We start from the raw sequence: 21,839 nt of genomic DNA, 5'->3' as shown, positions 1-21,839 counted from the left end.
ATATATGATATGATTATAAAGTTTTGATATTCTATATAACATTGCAGATGCATTTTGATCAGCACAATTTTGTTTTACATTAGACTGCTGTCAGAATAAAAACAAAAGTATTACAAAAAAGGAGGAATATTTGAGAATTCAGTTAAAGACCCACATACCAACAAGAAAAGTGTCCATGGATACCACTGGCAATATGAAGCAACAGCAAATTTTTTAAGGTTAAACAGGGGCACAAAAAAATGCAACAAAAAACAGTTAAAATCACACCGTACCAAGGTCATTTTAATGTCAAGCTTCCTACCAAATGTTCTTTTAGCACATGAAGTCCTTCCAAAGTCATCGGGTGGAAACTGAGGGGTAATATTCCAAGCTAAACAGGGAGATACAGTTTGGCTTGAAAATAGTCAAAATCAAACCTTACCAGGGTCTTGTTATTGAAAAGCCTCACACCAAATTTGGTTTCAATGCATACGTTTCTAAAAAATCATAAAGTGAAACTTCCAGCCTAAGAGGGGCCATAACTCTGTACATGTTGCAGAAAAATTGTGAAAATAAAATCAAACCCGAACCCATCTCTCACTTTTTAATGTAAAGCTTGTAGTAACACTTTACACTACCTCTAAAGATGGGGCATCAAATTATTCAGCACACAATACAAATGATATGTTTTATTATCCTATTAAATCACTAAAGTGTGTGTGTGATTTGGATTTTTAATAGAGCTTTAAAAAAATTTCAGTCATATCGCTACGATGTCTGCAGTGTGGCAGTTTTTAGTGATGTCAAGCACTGAGGCCAAACATTCCTAGCACCAACCTCTTAATAATGAACACCAGGCGAGGTAGCTGCAGTACCATTTTTATAAGTCTTTGGTATGACCCACATCTCGAGGCGGACACTCTAACCATACAGGCCACAGGATTGGTCATCAATAAAGACATTATGACATCATATAATGCCAATAAATAATCTTCAAGACATCTGAATGTATGCTGGACTTAGTAACTGACTTTTTAGTTGACTAGTAACAACAGTGACTTTCGTAAAGAGACCTTTACAAGATGGCCAAGACTTGCATGTAGAGCAAATGATCGAAGCAATGTTGTAAAACATGTGACCATAAATCCCAAACCAAACATTTGAGCCAGCATGTCGCTGAATAAATTGTCTTTAGTTCATATGATTCATTCAAAGAAAATTCAGTAGAGTTTAGAAAGTTTATGCAAATGAAAAAATAAATTAAAACAAAATGTAATGCAAGGATAACAGTACATGTCCCTGAATGAATTGTCTTTGCTTCATAACGGTTCATCCTAAGTTTGAAGAAAAAACACATCGAGATGCTGCCAGGACTTTATTTAATGGGCATCTACCCTCTTGTCATCAAAATAAGGAGTACACAGAAAAGGAGCTACTATTAAATAAAAATCCTCAAAAGATGTCCATCTAGTTGTAGAAAAATTAATGTTGATTGTTTCTGAGCTTAATCTGTTCATTATCTGCGTATAAATAATATTCTGTGCTTAGTCTTGTAGCACAAAATCACTCAGCACTGAATTGTTTGAGGAAATAAATGAAAATTGCTCTGTACTTTTAAATGGCATTGTTATCATCACTATAATTGGCCAGTATTTGCTTATCCAAATTGTCATCTGAAAATGAACCATGTCGGGAGTCAGGCATTGTTTGCTTTTCTAGGAAGTGTATATTTTCAACAAGCATTTGTAAAACTTTATTTTATGCATGCAAATTTAAAACTATGACAGATTATTTGTTTCTGGGTCAAGATGTACTAATCAAATTTAGTTTAATAACTGTCATATATAAATAAATAACTTAAATATACAGAAATGTAAACAGTTGCCTATCTGAAAAATGATGTATATTGCAACAAGCTCCAAAAGACAGTGGCACAACTTATGTTACGACAAGCACTTTAATGGTCAACAGTTAAATAATAATTATATACTGTGCAGTGTTTTTTATACGAGCAACTTTTACCTAATTTGTGCGAGTTCTTGTACATCACCACCATTAAAGTTTGTGAACTCAAAAACTGTAACTCAAATTTTCTATTACTGTGACCTTGAACACAAGATCAAAGGGGCAAGAGCAGGTGTCAAAGAACCAATTGTCCTAGCTTCACAATAATTCATGCCAAGTATGATGAACTATTAAGTGGATACACAGCAAATGAAAAAAGATTTAACCAATAACTGTATCAAACGTTTTCTATGACTCCTGAAAATGGGCAAGTATGTCAAAAAATAAATTGCTTTAATTTCATAATGATTCATGCCAAGCATGAAGAGAATCTATCCATCCATCTATTTGCATGCATCAAAATATAAAACATGCAGGAATTTTATACTTTTTTTTTTATTTAGTACTCTCCATGTAAACTTGTATTTTTGGGATAGTTGTTAACATAATGTGGTGAATTACACAGCCTGGATGCAAATCTGTAATGACTGATAAAAACCAGAGATTAATATTTTTTAATAAAAAGAATTTTTTTTTAAAAATCTGCTTTATAATTGTTGAGTAGAAGCCTAGTTCATGCAAGAATGCCTACCATGACTTGCCACTACAGCTGAGGTCTCACATGAAAAGTATCCAGTCCAAATATCTAATTCCTATACTCACTCTCATTTACAATATATCGTTAACTTGCTAAAGGTAACCTAGTACAATATACAATGTATAGTCAGGAAATTTAAAACTGAATAAACATTGTTATTCCTGCTCTAATTACACTCGTCCGAAAGGAATTTCAATGAAGACAGGAAAATCAACACAGTCATGAGCTTAACAAAAACTTAAGTTACTAAAGCATAAAACGTTGGTCTCAGTGACCTCTATTTTGGTTATATGGGTGTAGCACTAACAGATGCATCCAATAGTCAAGTTCTGTGATTCTAACATTAACACCTAATTAATGATCTTTAAGCACAAACATACAAGCCTGGCACTGAGTATGCAATATAAGTCATGGAGACCTCATTTTGCAAGAAGACTGTAGTACTTATCTAGATCTCTCCTCACCAAGTTTAATAATTCTAGGAAAGATAATATATATATATATATATATATATATATATATATATATATATATATATATATATATATACATACATACATACATACAATGCCTAAAACTTGTGTGGTCATGTTCTTAATGCAAAAACCAGAGTGAGGAAATGATTAAAATATTAGGTCACAGTGAGCTTCTATATCTTTAAGTGTGTAGTGCTCAAGAAATGAACATCAAATAAAAAAATGCAACCCAAGTCGGCGAAGTGTAAAATATGGGCCAAAATGACCTTCTGTAATCAGGGAATAGTGCTCATTAATAATACACTCTCACACAAAGTTTCACGATTCTAGATAGATAGTACACACATTGCATAAAACAAATTAGTTACAAACTGTTATGTATCAATGCCAAACATTAACCCCATCTTTAATATGTGAAATGCTTTTTAACAGTGACCATGATAAAAAGTATGGTACTAAAAGAATATGTATACAACTATCTACTTTAATAATTCTAACATAAACAGTTAAAACACAAAATTGAACCTTTGTCAGTCATACCTGAAATATGGCTACAGTGACTATGCTTGTGATAATGGTGCCAAACTCATCAAGATGCATTATTTCACAAAGTTTCATTACTACAGGTATAGTTATGTATACAGGATGCAAGAATACTGTGGTCATAAGGGGGCACTCACCAAATATTATGTACATGGTTCCCAGACTTTCCTAAACATAAATTTCCAGGTGTTTTCCAGGTTTTTTTCCAGGATGAAAATATTTTTTTCAAGGTTAACATATGACCATTACTGAATGGCATTAAAGAACATTTTGGATTATAAAACAAGCATTTTCCAAATGTGAAGATTTCTCTTCCAAGACTCTCCTAAACATATATGTCAGAAAAGATGATCATGTACAAAACCACAAAATGAGTCACATGAAACAAATCGGACTATATTCCTATAAATTGGCATTTAAAATTATTTCAATGTACAGAATACAAATTCTAGCTTTCCTTTGCTGACCTGCATTATGTTGCTACATCATAACGAGCATAAATTATTTTGTTTTCTTTCAAACCTTTAATTCTAAGGAATTCTAGAGCAACATCTGTGCAAGTTATACAAAGTAAACATTTCCTATCACAGTATGAAAAAAAACCAATAAATGCAAAGTATTAGAATCTTATCTTGTAACGAAAAAAGTTTAACCCTGAAAGATGTGTGCCAATAAAATCTCAAACAAGATTTTTCAACCAACCTAAACTCCTGAAGACGATTTGGTTAAAAATTTCATCATTTAAAGACATTTGATTTCAATTTTAACAAAAGACGGTCAAAATTTTACATTGCTGTACAAACAAGGACTGAATTTTCTGTAAAATCAACTTGTCTTCTTGTAGTTTAATAAACCAGTCAACAAACATGTATTGATACAAGGGCTTTTATTGTTTCTTAATATATAATAAAAAGGACAACAATTTCCCATTTCTCCTATGTTCCATTTAAGATCTGAAACCAATACTTCAAGCTACATGTCACTAATAGTTTCGCACCAAAGTTCAGCTCAGAGAGTCAAACATTTTCTAATCCAGGTTTTCTCAGAATATTCCAACTCCATTTTTCACATTTAGACATTTACGATGGAGTGTGGGTTCAGAGCAATTACGTGTCAAAAATTTTTCAATCTACCACCACTGTAACATAGCTTACCAGTGGGCCTAGCAAATTTAAACTATGTTATATCGACATCAAAATAATTTATTTTCTCAAAAATGGCAAGTATTATAATCGCTATGTCTTTAATCCGCTGACAGACTAGACGAAACTCAGCATTGATGAAACCTGACCGGGTACTCGCCATTTGCGTTAATAGTCACCTGACTTCATAAATCTCAAACAACAACATCGGAAGTCCAATAGTCACGTGATATCAACAACAAACTCCTTTTTAATGTTGTTGTACAAAAATTTCAATTATATTAAATGAAAGTCTGATGACTTTTGTAAAAACCATAAAGAACATATAATTCTCAACATATTTATTTCAATAACAACTACAAGTAACTTGGCCAGCATGATTCATCAAACAGAGTAGTCTGGTTCTGTTTTGTATGCTCCTGCGTGAGACAACACATGGTAGCCAGGTGATACAACAAAACTCCGGAAGTTGGTCTCTGAATAAATATCGAGAATGTTGTTTTCTTTTGTTTTTGTATTCTTATTACAACCAGTATACGAATTTCATTTCATTTTTATTCTACAATATTTGAAAATAACAGTTGTGAGATTCTGTGTTCTCATGCAACTAGCAATCTAAATCGCTAATACCAGCTCAGATTTCATCAACACATTAGTTTTATCGTCTTTCAGCAGATTTTAAAAAAAAACAATTTTAATACTCTCAATTTTTGAAAAAATAAAGAATTTTCAAATCGATTTCATGCAGGTATAACTCAATTTAACAATATTTAAGTTTGCTAGCCCATCAGCTAAGCGGCTATGCTTTAGCGCCACCATACTGGAATCTTGTGATGCTAGACTGGTTTTCATACCCTCCATATAAAAAAATACAGATATCAAGCAGTCTGTGAAACAAAAAGTCTATTAGGTGAATCTAATCCACTGAGTGTTTGGATTGTCTCAACAAATATATTTATGGCAAGCACCCAAATGATACATACTGCAATATCCTAATATTCTGGTTAGAACTCGATAAATTTAAATCAGTTACGACTCAATTACGTAATTGATTCGGGCATCAAGTTGTCAAGGAAAATTGCTTAAGTTTTCCTTTTTCGTCAATATTTGCAAAATTCAAGAACTTTTCATGGTTGGGAATTTTTTTATATCATTTCTCCCGACTTTTTCCCGATTTTCCGGTAGCATGGGAACCCTGTATGTACTTTTGGGAGAGTGACATATGTAAGGTGAAGTTGTTTGCATTTAAAACATGCACAGTGGAGAGAATGTTGGCATACCTCTATGCTATTTTAATGTAATGTGGCTGACATTTCTTTAGATATTGTACTTTTGGAAATTGTACATGATCTAAGCACACTGCTAGCTAAAATGACTGTTCCCGTATGCTAAAAAAAAATCAGCCTGAATTAGTCTAAAATACACTATTCGTAGCAGCTATTAAAATTGGGAAAATGAATTTTGCCAGACTAGACAATACCTGAAAGTGCAATGAATGAATTACTAAATATATAAAATGTGAAAAAAAAGTTATTGGCTCTTATTTATACAATTTACCTCTGAAGTTCAGAAGTGAAAATGACCAAGCAGAGCTAGCACTTTTTCGAAAGGTGCACATCTGAAGTAAGGCCAAGCTGTATACTCTGTAACCCAAATTACACCCATCAATCATATATCAAAATAAAGGGAATTAAAGGTTCTTTGGACTATACCCAAGATATACAAGGTCTTTTTAAAAAGCCAGTATAACTAGTGAGAAAAGCTGGGGAAATTCTTTTTCTTTAAAATTCTAACCTTATGCAAAACTGTGGAGTGCCACCTAAGCTAAATGCAAGAAGTTAACTTATGCCTGTAACCTGTGAAATGTAGGTCACAGTGACCTTTTGTAAGGATGTGGTTCTAATATATATGCATACAATGGTTCTAACAGGTATGATTACGGTTATAGTTTGATGATTCTAGCATGAACAGTACTTAAAAAAACAAAACAAAACTACCCAGGTCAGAGATGAAAGAAATATGGGTCACTGTGACCTATACTTATGATGGGGATGAAGTACTTATCCAAAATAAATTCTTTAACCCGAGTTTCGTGATTTCAGATATAACAGTATGTATACAGAATGCAAGCAAACTTTGTAGTCCCAGTAACATGTAATTTGTTGGTCACTGACCTTTTCTATTAAGAGTAGAGTACCAACAAAGATGCATATAATCATGTAGTTTGAGGATTCTAGCATGAATGGAGCTTGAGAAATAATTCTGAAGAGTGAACCTTGAAATAAGGATCACAGTGAAGTAATTTTGTACTGAGGGTGCAATATTTTCCAAGATGCATCCCCTCACCAAGTTTCATCACTTCAATTTTAACAGTATGCATATAAGGAGAAAAAAAACACTGACCAATAATATGCAAATAATGCACCTGCATGTGCAAAGACCCCCCCCCCCATCCTAAGGGGCAGGTGTTATGAAGCCCAATTCAAACTGATACCTAAGACGCAGTGAGGCTGTACATATTTTTTGCATATATTTTTATGTTTGGACAATATGGCCAATATTTCCAAACCCATGAACATATTTATCAATAAAAAAAAGTTTGCATTTTCAGAATCTAGAATCTGTCCAGAATCGATAGGGTCAAGTGAAAATAAATAAATATGTATCCATTCCTCCCATTCAAGTAGCTTAGATTCCTCCACAATTTTTGCAAAACATAACCAGTTTTCTTTAGGAATTATATGCATTTTTTTCTCTTTATCTCTTTCACACTCTTTGCACTTTGTTACTGTCGAACCAGTATATGTGTGCGTGTGTGTGTGTGTGTGTATATATATATATATATACATATACATATACATACATATATATATATATATATATATATATATATATATATATATATATATATATATATATATATATATATATATATAAAAAACACTAAGAAACTGTATTTTATGTATCAAATATATTGGTGCCTAATTATTGTTCTACCCAGGTCTCATACAAAACATTAAAAAAATAATCCTAGACTTTTGTTAATATAATTCTGAAAAAGTAGTTTTCGCCAAAGATTTGTAACAATTCTGCAAAATCTGGACTGGTATGCATCTATATGATACAAACACGGGAAGGGGGGGGGGGGAGCACAATAGCTCTCCTCTAATTCCAAAAGGTATGTTAAAAAGAACTAGTTCTTGCAAAATGTTCTAGGGGTGCTAAGTAGGCAATATGAAAGAGGCAACTAACATCAAAATTATTCATATTACTCAAAAACCAAAATTCGTTTTTAATTCAAGTTCCCTAAATGATTCTAAAATTCCCATCAGTCGACAATTTTATTATCCAATACCTCAACTCTGGATGTTTTGTTGACTTTGTACAGGAAATAAGCAAGTTCTTTGAGTGATGCACAGTATTTCAATTACTATTTTGGTTTTAGTGTCTTACAGCACAGCAACAAGGACACACCATGGTAGCTGACCTGGTCTAAGCTGTTGGTGGGACCTGATCCCTGGCCCTTTTGGCTACAGGTTCAGCATGCAAAAAAACCACTGGGCTACAGTGGTACTTGACTTATCTAAGGTTTACAGTACTTCATCCAGATTTATCTAAGGTTTACTGTACTTCACGAAAATTTAATTACTGTATTTAGTTAAGATTATATAGGGACCACATTACTTTTCTATGGTTTACTGTACTTCACCAAGATTTACCTATGTTTTACTGTACTTCATCAAGATGTACCTATGGTTTACTGTACTTCATCAAGATTTACCTATGTTTTACTGTACTTCATCAAGATGTACCTATGGTTTACTGTACTTCATCAAGATGTACCTATGGTTTACTATACTTCATCAAGATTTACCTATGGTTTACTGTACTTCATCAAAATTTACCTATGGTTTACTGTACTTCATCAAAATTTACCTATGGTTTACTGTACTTCATTAAGATTTTTCTAAGGTTAACTGCACTACATCAAGATTTACCCATGGTTTACTGTACTTCTTCAAGATTTATCAGTTATTTGCTACATATTATCAGGATTTATCTGTGGTTTCCTGTACCTTGTCTAGATTTTTCTTAATTCACTGCACTACATCATGATTTACCTATGGTAATGTACTTCAGCAAGATATTTTTAAATTTTACTGTATTCGTTTACAAAACAGAAATACATTTCTGAGAGAACAAAATGGTGCATTTTAGTTGAGGGTTTGATAAAATATCACCAGTCTATACTGGATATAAGAAAACATGATGGGATAAATGGGACAAAACTTATTTTCTGCACATAAAATAACATGTTAAATATTTCTAAGTCACTCAATATGTATATCTTGACTTTTTAACAAAAAGCAATATTTGATAAAAAATACCAGAAATAAATGTGACAAATTGATTGACCGTACAAGTATAAAGAATCCAGTTTCGTGCCTGATATACAAAAAAAAATATTTCCTTAAAATCAGAGTTCAAGACCAGGAACAAACTTAAAAGTTACATGCACATTCTTTTCCTTTTATAAGAATTCATTCTGATGTCCCTGTCCTGGGTAATGTCTCTCTACTGTCATAATTACAAATCATATTGATGCTACTGATGTTAATAAATTATCTCCATCATTTAGAATCACTTTTGAATAATGTCAGTGTTGTGAATGCTACCCTCTTTGCTCCTGAGGATGATTTTGCTGTCATTTGTGGAAGGGAATTTGGGCTGGAGGCAGTAGATGACAAAGGGTTTAGGGCTGGACCAGCACCAGGATGCTTTAATGCAGTGTCATGTATTACAGATTGTTGGCTCCTGCTTCCTGAAGGCCTAGGGCTGAAAGATGGTTTCTTAAATTCCACTGGTTTAGAATCTTTGACAGAATCCTGTTGGAGATCTCCATGATCTTTGCTCTCCATGCCATCACTAGAAATTTCTAGCACAAGGTGCAGGTCAGGACTTGATCTGTCACTATCCATGGATATTTCTGGTCGGACGATCTGAATATAGAAGACATAGAGAAATAATCCAATAATGATGCTATATGTAAATAGTGTACATCTAATCTGACTGAGAGGTGGAAGTATGTTAGCAAGTGATACAAGTTGAGCATGTTTAATGTGCCTCCCATTTGTGTGTAAGGCAAGCTATATATTTTCATGCTAAGATATTTCGCTAGATTTGTGTGGCAACAAAACGATTTAAAAATCTAAGCATTAGATGAATTTACACTGCTGTTAACAAACTAAAAAACACCTGTCATAAATACTGATGTGTTGTGTGCCATTTCAAAATACCTGTTGCAAGTACTGATGTGCAGTGGACCATTTCAAAACACCTGTCTTAAGTACTGATGTGCAGTGGACTATTAAAAAAAAAATTAAAACTAATGCTAGTAGAACTGACTGTATCACAAATGGACCCGCTTTCTATATTCTGTTCAACAAGGCCTTAAACAGAAGAACTTTTATTAGAAAAGCAAATTTTGGAGAAGAAGTGTGTTCAAAGATAGCAAATTGTTTGACAGTTTATAGTGATGTCTAGCACAGGGGCATCATGCTGCATCATGTTCCACCTGGTCACATTATCCTGAAACCAGGCTGACCTATCCGGGCACTAACCTCTTAATGCTGAACAATGTTAGTTCCAGTTGCGTAAGTTGCTGGTATGACTTGGCTGGGATTCAAACCTGCAACCTACCACATCCAAGGCAGATGCTCTAACCACTTAGGCCACTGGAGTGGTGTAATTTTGTTTCTCTGATAATACTTACCTGATCACAATACATTAGAAAAACTTTCTGCTACCTCCGAATCCAGCCCTCCTGTACGTCTTGTTGATATATTAAATGTATAAAGGGAAGCAACTCTTACAGGTTAACTACACTTTCAACCAGATTGGTGGCCAGTTATACCCAGTTCTGCCAGTTATTTGAGTGAAACCTAACAGGATGCAGGGAAGGGTGGGATGGATTATTTCCAATTAGGTAATTATTATTGAAGAAACATAGTTTATTAAATAATTTGCTTTTTCCATCAAGTACATTAGAATAAAAGGTAAGAAAGAGGAAATGATAAGCATCCTACCTCTACCTGTGTTACTCAGTAGGAGTTTGAGTTCTCTAATAAAAGGATGAACTTCATTTGTGTGGGAGATCCCTATGGGATTTACTCTTTACTGTATCACCAGGAGAATCCATCAAATGCGACAAATTCATGTATGGGTCAAAGGATGTGTTTTCATGAATGGGGAGTGGTTACCATCTGTGCAGCTATCACTGACCCACCAAGATCCAGTTCTATCATTAGTAAGGCCATGTAATGCAAATAGAAGCGAGAGAACGCAGACTGGGCATGTCTGTCAGCTGACCCTAATATGTATCCCAAATTAAATCATGGAAGTTGCTCGTATTTCATGACCTCTGTGTGTGTGATTTATATTTTTAATGTAGCGTTTTAAAAAAATCAGTCAAACTCCTACGATATCTGTAGTTTATAGTGATGTCTAGCACTGGGGCATCATGCCGCAGACCAAGGTTGAAAACTGCATCCCCCCTAAAAAAAAACTGAAAATTTTCCATGCATCTCATCATTTATTAACTTGAATATTATTTCACTTTTTTTGACAAGTCACTTGTGATGAACTGTTGATACCCATTCTTTTAGCTTGTATGAAACTGTTTTCTGAATGGCCTGGGGTGCCTGCTGTGAGGTGAAAAAGCAGGCTCAATTTGATGCACATATAAGCCCAACCCCCACCCCCCAGTGAAAAAGGTGCAAGGGCCAGCAACAAAAATTGGGATGGTTGGCTGACCGGAAATATTTTCTTTTGGCCTGAGGCTGCCATTTTCAAAGATGAAAGCGACTGGAAAACCACTGGAGGCTTCTGCATATTTAAACCTGATCTTCTCTATCTATGCTTTTTCAATTTAGCATGGTTAGGGAGGACTTTTTGCCAGCTGATCCAGAATTAATTTTGTCTTTGCAGCTCATGCACCATGCAAGTCCAGGCTTCTTCAATTTAAAAAAAACCTCCTTATTGTGATTTTTTTCTTCTAGCTAACTCAATCTAAATGGATTCCTCCTTACTGTGATCTTTTTCTTCTAGCTAGCTCAATTTGAATGGATTTTTTTAAAATGGCTGGTCAAAGTTAGTTATACATTTTCCTCTTTCTACAAATTTAAATTCTGTAGAAGCCACAAAAAGATCCAAATGCGAGACATTACTTGAAACTGCATAACGAAAGACCAAAACAATGAACAATTCCCACCTGCACAATTAACTTCTAGTTTACGGTGTTTCATTACCTTCTTTGCTACCTGAACCACATCCAGAAACAAATAATCTGGTTTATAAAAAAAAAAAAAAAGGAAAAAAGTCCACTGGAAATTTTACCAGTGAAAATTGATCTGCATTTATTTTTTTTTTAAATTTCCAACTAAAACCAGAAAATTTCCATCTCTGGCAGACATGTAGCATGATGTTCCACCCAGTCACATTATCCTGACACCAGGTCAACCAGTCCTAATGTATGACTCAGCTGGGGTTTGAACCCAAGACCTCCCACATCTGAGGTGGACACTATTTCATAACCTATGATGTGCATCAGTGTTCCTGATCCTGATCCTGCAAAAGTGTACATTACACTGATTTAAAAACTACCTTTAGACAAGTGGCAAACACTTGTGGGGTTATGTCATGCAGTCCTGCCTTCATATAGTCTTTTACTTCAATGCAGATACTGTTAATACATCTCAGGGTATGTACTGGGTCAAACAGCTTATTTTCCTTTGACAGATCGATCAAGGAGCTGGAACGAATAGTTATTGTTGGTTGACTAGTGACAGCAAGCTATTCTTAGGAATAAAACTGATTGTAACACTAGAATGACTGGACCATCAGAACATGCAATTTTTATCTGGACATTGTTGTTGTTGTTGTGGGGTTTAACGCCATTTTTCAGTACACGATAGGCTATACATGGCGGCCAGTATTAATGGTGGAGGAAGAACCCGGAAAACCCCGGAAAGAACTACCGACCCACAAGAAGCTACTGGCAAGCCTTCTCACATGCCCACATTGGCTGAATCTTAGACTCGAACCACCGCAGACAGAGGTGAGATGGCAGTGATCCGTAACGAAGAGCGTTTTAGACCACTCGGCCACTCGGGGCCCCCTGGATATTGTATGAAGCTCACTCTGCATGCTGAAGTTGGAGTGATCATAAATTGCAAGTCACTGAGGGGTGAAGATGATAGCTCAATCAAGTTTGGCCACGTCAAAAGCCAGGAGAGATTCCACTTCCATTGAGGAATAATGTGAGTGAGCAGGGTAAGGACATGTCAAAATTGTTGCAGGCAAAATTGTCTCTTCCATGAAGTCTGAGATAATGGAATAGTATCCCTTGATTGTGATAGGGTCTAACCTCTTGTCTCTGAGAGAAGGAGAAAGAAGTTCACCACTGGGTAATTGGTACTGAGAGTGGTGTGACATCATGGATGTGACAACACATGATTTCCTCTCCCTACTACATTTCTATCATATTTCCCAATGCTGTTGGACTTGATAACAAGAAATGTTGAAGGACAGTATTCTGACAGAGACAAAATCTTATAGATTTCCTCTATACAGTTGCTGGTGTAACTATATTCCGTCTGTTTCTGTTTCATCCCCTTCAGCAACAGGAAATGATAAGATACCAGCATCCTTCATTTTGCAATTTTTTTTTTCTCCCTTTTTGGGGGTTGAAAATATGCAGTCAATAGTGATCACATTGTGGAATGCCTGTCCAGTGTGGCCTGTTTGATAGTCAGACAGCTTCACAAGTAATGATAGCTCGCTGTGAATTTCATAGGAATGGTTGGTCCAATTGATCGGTTGGCCATCCTGCCAGTCCGAAATAACTCACAACAACTGTTGAAGTACATAGCTCATTCATATGGCTGGACTGGTTGGTCAGCAGCTGGAATATTGTAAGAAAGCCAGAATATAGCTTGTGGCCCTGCCAGCTGGAGTGGTATAGTCGGCCAGCTATGTAGTCTGGATGGCCTATGGCTCAGAGCTAACAGAGTCTGCAATCAGAAAAGTGCACGAAAGATATGTGCTTTGCAGTCTGGCCATCTGGTGTAATGTAGTCTGCATGGACCATCCATCTGTACCATATCAAACTGCAAATCATCAGATGTGCCTACCCTAAAACTACTGCTTCTGGGACGTAGAACATCAAAAACTGCGACAGATCTTTATTTTCAGGGACAAATCATATAAGCAAATAAATTTAGAGATACTGTCACAGTACAATTGTCCAAATTTTGCATTGTTATTATTAGGACAAAGATGAAAAGTGTCAGTTTCCATGTTTTGAAAAACCTGTACAGGTTTACTATAGCATGCTGCTCCGAGACAAAGTGCTGTGTATACAAACTGTAACTGAATATACAAAAATGGAATAGGTGCCTTCACGGTCTCAAATGTAAGCTACAAAATTTGGTCAAAGCATCTGCCGAAACAATCATGCAGAATCATTTTCCTTTTTAAAGTCAATGCAACCTTGACCATGACCTTTTGTCTTTCTTATCTCAAATTCATGCCATTTACAGCTTTTTCTCAAGTTATCTTGGATACAATTCAAGTGGAGAGTTCTCCATCTTCCAATCCCTTTGTGATATTGACCTTCTAAGCCTGAAATAGTTTCTTCCTTACCCCAAATGCAAGCTACTTGCAAAGTCTGGTAATGGCAGATGATGGAGAGCTCAAATTATTGTATGTTAACAAAATAGGGCACACACACATGGACATCTTTACACGATACACTCCACCTTATGTGGGTGTTTAAAAACTCCTTAATAGCCATAATATAAAATCAGACTATCTACTCATAAGCATGTGAAACTCCTAAATTTCATTGCCCTCAGTAAAATAATTTCTGTGCCATTGTGCTAAAAAAGAATTAGGACAGCTGCATGTATAGAGAACAGGAAAACAATATCCCCCTCACCATTTCTGCTATCGCATTGATCACTTATGAAAATTCTCTTAAACCAATCTATAATGACAATAAATGATGTGTATACTATGTATCATAATACTTATCTGCTTCTGGCACTAGGAATGTAGGACCAATAACACTTGCCAATCCATACAGGTATTCAAATGTGAATTGTTACGATGCATGTCCAAGCTATTCCAAACCTAGCAAGACATCTTGCACATAAATCTTTAAAATAATAACCTCATTTTGTACAATTCCATTGACATGGAATTTTGTTGTTTTGTTGTCCTCCTGTTTCTTTTCTTCATCTTTATTATCCATCTCAACTTCTATTCCATTTGAAAATATTGCTTCTTTGGTCTTTTTCTCGTTCACCTCTGAACTACTCTTCTCTGTGGGAGGTTCATAATGTATTCCAATCTCCCCCTCTTTAAATGTGACCAATGTGCAGTAACCATCTGTGGATGAGACCACCAAAATTCTGCCATCTGATGACCTGGAACATAAAATGGACCCCTGTTATCAAAAGTACAGGAGGTCAAATGTTATTACACCAATTTCATTAACAGTAAAATAAAGAAATCGCTATGAGAGGGAGCTGAAACTTACTGTTTTCCTAACATATTTCAAACCAAACGATTCTTCTGAATATGAATGCAGTTTACAAATGAAATGAAATGTGAAACATTAAATACAAAAGCAAATTCGAAACTTTTTTTAAAAACCAGAAGGAAAGGGAAAGGCATAGATCTTTTATACACTTGTACAATCAGTATAAAAATTGTATTGGTGCAGCATCAGTTTGCTTCTCAATTCTCATTGCGATATATGCCACACTGAGTCATGTTAGAATGTCAACATGAGATGATGTATGCGGCTAATGAAGATGACTGAGCTTGTTTACATGAATATAGCACTGTACCAAGTCTGAGAATATAGCACTGTACCAAGTCTCAGAATATAGCACTGTACCAAGTCTCAGAATATCCACTCAATGTTTGACGTTTTCAATACTGTTCAATAAAACTGACATATCCATACCACTGTATTGACACTAGGAACAAAAACTTGCAATGTCGTTTGGATCTGTTGACTGATATAGGTTCACTGTCTTTCACTGTAACCCCTAAAAGCTGAAAATCCTTGAGATCACTCACCCCCAATTCAGCTCTGGGAGGTTTTCAGTTTATGGACGTTTTTGCAGATATGAAAAAATAACTTTTTTAAAGCACTTATTGGAGAGAGAGAGAGAGAGAGAGAGAGATTAATTATAGGACCCGAGATTGGAGGATTTTTGGTTCAAGCTGTTAAACCACTGCCACAAATTTTCACTTCGCCAGATCTGGAGGCATTGGTGAAACAATGCTTGCTTCCATTACTATTGTTTTTAAAAGAGTTCTTGTAAAATTCCATTTTCTTTAGAATAAATGAACAGCAGAATATTTCCTTACGTTTCTTCAGTGTAGGTTTTGGCACAAATTCATACGTATTGATCAGACTAATTTTATCCTGAAAGGACAATTCAATCCTCTGGCACTTTTTAGTTGTCATTCTGACATTAACATGCGAGTAAATACAAATGGCAGTCATGGCTACTTAACTACATGTAATGATTTTCCTCATTTGAAAATTAACTGAGTCTGGCTTTTAGAATACTGTTTTTGGCGATCACCATTGAAAAACATCAAAGCCAGGCCACATGTCAGGTTAGAAATACCCTGATATTTTATATATATATAAAAATTATGTTCCCTGTATGCAAACAAACAGCATCAATCACAATTAGAGAGTAAGCAGATAAAATATAATCTTTCTTAAATGGCTTATCCAGAGGCATTTAGTTATCTTTCGTGTGGTGTAAAAAATATATGATATCCCTTACTGTCAGCCCTAATTTGTGACTGCACATGTCAAATATTGTTTAAACTCACATGGAACATGTTTCTGGTATTTTCTCTCAGATAAACTTCTTCCATTATTTAATCACTGTAATTAATCTGTTCCAATGTGTGCTGGGAATTTAGCATCTAAAATACATTTCCAATTTTGAAGTAAGTTTCCATTTTATGTAATTTTTAAGTGTAAAATTTAAATTTTTGACCAAAATTATTTTGGTATTGAGAGTTGAGGGGTTTCAGTTTACTGGGAAAAAAATTATATTAAAAAGGGAAATACTTTGGACTAATATAAATCTTGTGGGGATGCTAGTATAATGAGGTTTTGGTTTTGAGGAGTTTCGCTGTACTTGCAAATTTATCAGTACCCTTCCACTTTATCATTCTCTCATCTGTTCATTGAATATTGAGTCTGTTTATCTGAATCAACAGTCACAATGTGTCCACACAAAGTTTACATAATTATATGGCAAAGAGTTTGTTTTATTACGTGCATACAAAGTAGCTCATTCCACATTATTCAGGGACTAACAATGGACAATGGTAATCTCCCCCCATACTTGTACTGTTGTCTTGTAAAACAGGAATCTTTTGAACTCATATTTCAGGCATATTATTCCCCTGACACATGAACAGAAGTGGCCGCTCAATCTTTACACTGTTTAACTTAAATTTTCAAGGGATTGTCTCAAATAGGCACTGTACCATACAGCATTATTATGGCACCACTCAAGTATTAGCTTAGGCGAATAATAATGGAATAAATTGTGTTTATCTATACTCTGGTTTCACATTTTTATATACTGTGGTTGCACATTTTTTTAAATACTTTGGTTTAACATTTTATATACCATGGTTTCACATTTGTTAATAATTTGGTCTCACTTTTTTTTATTACTTTGGTTTCACATTTTTATGTACCATGGTTTCATATTTGCTGTTTTCACATTTTGTTTATCATTTGGTTTCACATTTTTATGCACCATGTTTTCACATTTTTTTCAAGGAGGACCAATTTTTATCGATTTAGTGGTTGCTATAAAGGAAAAATTTTCTAAACTCCCCCTGCCATATATGGAGCCACATGTGATGCAGAAAGCCCCACACCTATTTTGTTACAGATAACATTCATATCGAACAACAAAGCTTAGCTATTTGATAATTCAACTTCATTACTGCAAAACAATTGTAATTAATATGGTTTTTAAATTTTATTTTAACCCATCTGAAACAAAAATAATTAGCAAGCACTTTGTTTCAATGCACAGGCATGCATGTAGCATCATAGCTGCCAGGTTTGACAAATGCCTTAAAGCTTTATGTGAGATTAGTAAAAAGAGAAAGAAGGTCAACTATTTATGAACAAGTATTACTGCAATAAAATACTGTGATTTGTATGGTTTTTTTAACTTTATTTTAACCCATTAGAAAAAGAATTACAAAGTATTTTGTTTCAATGCTTGGGTATGTAGCATCGTTTTACAATGATGCCTCATTCAAGAGTAACAACTGTTGTAAATACCTGTATGATTTGCCTACAATTGTAATCAATTTGAAGGAACAATCTGCATAAAATAAAGACAACTGCAAACATTTATACTTCTAATTATGGTAAGAAACGTTTCTGTTAAAATCTAAATCCTCCTCCTCAAAGCACTTCTCATTTTATATAGTTTTAATCTAACTAAAACTATTGGTTAAAGAACAAATACAACTTCAATGGCTTGTTGCTATCTCTCAACCTGACGTAATTCTTGGAAATGTTTTTCTTCGCTTCATATGACAATGGCAGTCGCACCTCTCAGCACATGACATCCTTAAATCAACAGGTCTAATAAATGTAATTTTGTCCCTTGCTACTTTTATTCAGACAATCTGAAATATTCCTTGTTATTCTTCTGTATTGATTATTAAAACATTTTAGAGGCTTATTTTTCCTTTTGTCTTTAACATGTCTCAGTAGCTGGACGCCATTTTAAAAAAATTCTATATTCAACAGTTTTGACATGCAGACTCTTTGCATGAAAAAATACTCGCAGTTTGAAGTGTCTGAGTTACTAATGTAAAGTTAGTCTTGTTCCCTGCCTAATTCCACTAAAGTTATACAAAAACCTGGATCCAAATCAAACATGGACGAGCCAATTATCAGTATTTTACATCAACTATCATATTTCTGTAGTTTTTCCTTTTATTCTGTAAATCCATATAATAAGTTTCATTTTGTAAGACTTACAGCAAAATAGTAAGGGCTGACAGGTCTGGATCACATCTATTTTCAAACTGCTTTTATTCAATTATAAACTTGGACAAGAGTAATGTTTATACTGATATTTAAAGACAACACATGGCATCACATTAAGTTGTATTTCGTAGTATGCTTGGATTTTCTTGTGAAATGATATGAAAGAGATAAAACTAGACAAGCAATGTTTGGTTTCATGCAATGTACAAAGTGTGATTACTTTGCTGTGGGACTTAACATTAACCTGACATCTTATTATGGATCTGGTTGCCTTGACTTGGTACTTAATGTTAACCTGACATCTTATTATGGATCTGATTGCCTTGACTTGGGACTTAACGTTAACCTGACATCTTATTATGGATCTGGTTGCCTTGACTTGGGACTTAACGTTAACCTGACATCTTATTATGGATCTGGTTGCCTTGACTTGGGACTTAACGTTAACCTGACATCTTATTATGGATCTAGTTGCCTTGACTTGGGACTTAACGTTAACCTGACATCTTATTATGGATCTGGTTGCCTTGACTTGGGACTTAACATTAACCTGACATCTTATTATAGATCTGGTTGCTTAGATTTGGATTTTTCATTTGTTTGTTTTTGGGCACTGAATGCAATGACTTAAAAAAAAAATCCATCTAAAAACAAACAAAATATACCACAATATTATACCAAAGTTTCAACTTAATACTGCAGTTGATTTTAACTTTCAAGAACTTGAAATACAGGCACTGACATTTTTGAAGACACTGTCATGATGGAAAATTGACACAATAAGTCACGCAATTCATGTACAAAACAATAAGTTCTTACCATGAGAGATCACTGAGCTGATGATAGTGGATGTTGGTGATGTAAGCAAATGGTTGCTCCTGCTGGGTGTCATACAACAGTACAGAGTCCTCTGTAGCAACAGCAAACACAACACGATATGGCAAACTAAACCAAGAAATTACGAGAATAACCAAGTTATTAGATATAATACATGTAGTTCTTACAGGATTGAATTTCTTGTTTGTGAAACTTCATAACTCAGTATATAATCAGAAAATGATAAGAAACAAATAAAGAAAAAGGACCATGCAAAAAAATGATCATCCAACAAACAAATAAAGAGTAAAACATGCATTTTGTATCTTTAATTGGTGAGAATAATGCATTTTCTAACAACTGATGATTAGAAATTATACCAAAAACAATGCCCAATAATTTTAAGTAATACTTTTATATTTAAAAAGCAGCATGGTACAATAGTAGGCAGTGCTGTGTCTGGATCAGAAGGTCTTTCATGGCATCTCATCTAAAGTACAAGTCATGCAGGTATTCAGGACGGACTATTTTAGCAAACAGTACACATTTTTAGAATTTTATTATATACACCTTTAGATGGTAATTATTCACTTTATTTTGATTATATACATGCCTCTCCCAACACTCCCTGGCAAAATTAATGTTAAATGTTAAATTTTTGGATGAGGTCAACCTAATGGCGTGATCTAGTACAAGCGGTATTGAATGTTGGGGAGCTATGTCATCACAATGAAAGTTGCGTATATTTGAACAAGATCTGCACTAACATGGTGCTATTTGTGATAATTAGTCCTGATGTCCTCTTTCCTTGACTCAGTTTAGCACGTGGCCACCAATGAAAAAGTATACAATGATCATTAATTTTAGGAGCAAGTCTTTGGATGACATTTTAGCATGCAAAAACATTCGACAACCAGAACTGAATAGACTTTGGTTAAACTATATTAGTATTAAATTTTGGAACTCCAGTTAATATTTAATTTAAGATGAGAAAATGCTCCAACATAACCATGCTGACATACATTTTAAGACAAGTTATGCACTCTAAGTTCCATGAAATCTGGAATGACTTTTGACCTTCTATAAGCTTAGAAAGACTTTAACTTTCACACTGTGCACACATCGATTCTAAAATGATACAATTAGTATTATTTTGTTTTTGAATCATAAACTAAGGTGTATCTCAAAGATTTCACTTTAATAATGTAATACAATGCTACAACATTTGTATCGAATCTTGATCCTTGCCTAGATGATGCTACTTTCACATATATAGGCAAGACATGAAATTTATACTGTATAAGCTTTATACAATATTATGCTCATGTTACAGTTGAATACGACAACTGATGTATAAATTTTCACCTTTGACATCCAAGTCTTGCCATTCATAACTGACACAAAACCATAAATTAATACCAAAATTATTCTGTGTTAAATTATCAATACTTACCAGAATAGTGTTGAATATTTCTCCCATTCTTTTTGATTGTTGTTTTCTTCATCTAGTATAGAAAGAGATATATGGATTTCATAACTGGCTCAAAACAACAGACAACAAAAGGCAATTCTGTTAAACCTTACCTTCAAGTGATAATTAATGGGCTTAAGTTGTAATTTTTATGTTCTCTTTCTAAGGTATAACTGTCAGAATTTGCCAATAAGAAGACAAAATGAACACACAAAATGCTTGCAAAGAAAAGTAAAGGTGGCACACGGATGGGACTATGCATTGTTCCCTCCCCCTGCCCCTAGCTTTCTTTGACATCTGTGCCAGTTCTGCAATGATGTTTTGTCTTTTACTACACACCACTTTTGTCTCTTGTCAAGCAACTTCCACAAGTGCAGAGTGAGATATCATTCTATACATTTATGTCAAACATGGCTAACTCCAACAAGCTTAGAAAATGTGCCTAAAATTTAAAAATTACTATAATGGTCTGAAAATCTAAACTGGTCATTTACATATAAATTGAAACATGCCTACCAACTTTCATTTGTCTACCTCAAATATGCTATCAAGAATATTGTTTTATGTTTTTTATTGTCTTTATAAAAAGAAGTCCAAAGTTTAAGTTTAAAAACATGCATACAAGTCAAGCCCAATTGCAATCTGCATGGACACAGATCTGCCATCATGTAATGCACTGGCA

At 34.4% G+C, this 21,839-nt stretch overlaps 1 protein-coding gene across 2 annotated transcripts in view; it reads right to left on the bottom strand.

Moving 5' to 3' along the window:
* Positions 1 to 7,690: 7,690 nt before the first annotated feature.
* Positions 7,691 to 21,839, bottom strand: part of LOC149786797 (chromatin assembly factor 1 subunit B-like) — a 50,832-nt gene continuing 36,683 nt past the window's right edge. For both annotated transcript variants that reach the window (XM_089977299.1, XM_089977300.1), the window contains 4 exons: positions 21,140 to 21,191; positions 19,690 to 19,815; positions 14,974 to 15,229; positions 7,691 to 9,742 (listed from right to left, as the gene is read on the bottom strand). In XM_089977299.1, the coding sequence (XP_089833425.1) occupies positions 9,374 to 9,742; positions 14,974 to 15,229; positions 19,690 to 19,815; positions 21,140 to 21,191 (803 nt within the window). In that variant the 3' untranslated portion in view covers positions 7,691 to 9,373. The remainder of the gene's footprint in view (positions 9,743 to 14,973; positions 15,230 to 19,689; positions 19,816 to 21,139; positions 21,192 to 21,839) is intronic.

This window comes from Sinohyriopsis cumingii, chromosome 12, assembly GCF_028554795.1.
Source record: "Sinohyriopsis cumingii isolate HCF-2022 chromosome 12, ASM2855479v2, whole genome shotgun sequence".
Lineage (NCBI taxonomy): Eukaryota > Metazoa > Mollusca > Bivalvia > Unionida > Unionidae > Sinohyriopsis > Sinohyriopsis cumingii.
The sequence above is the reverse complement of the archived record's forward strand: the minus strand, read 5'-3'. Positions and strand labels throughout refer to the sequence as shown.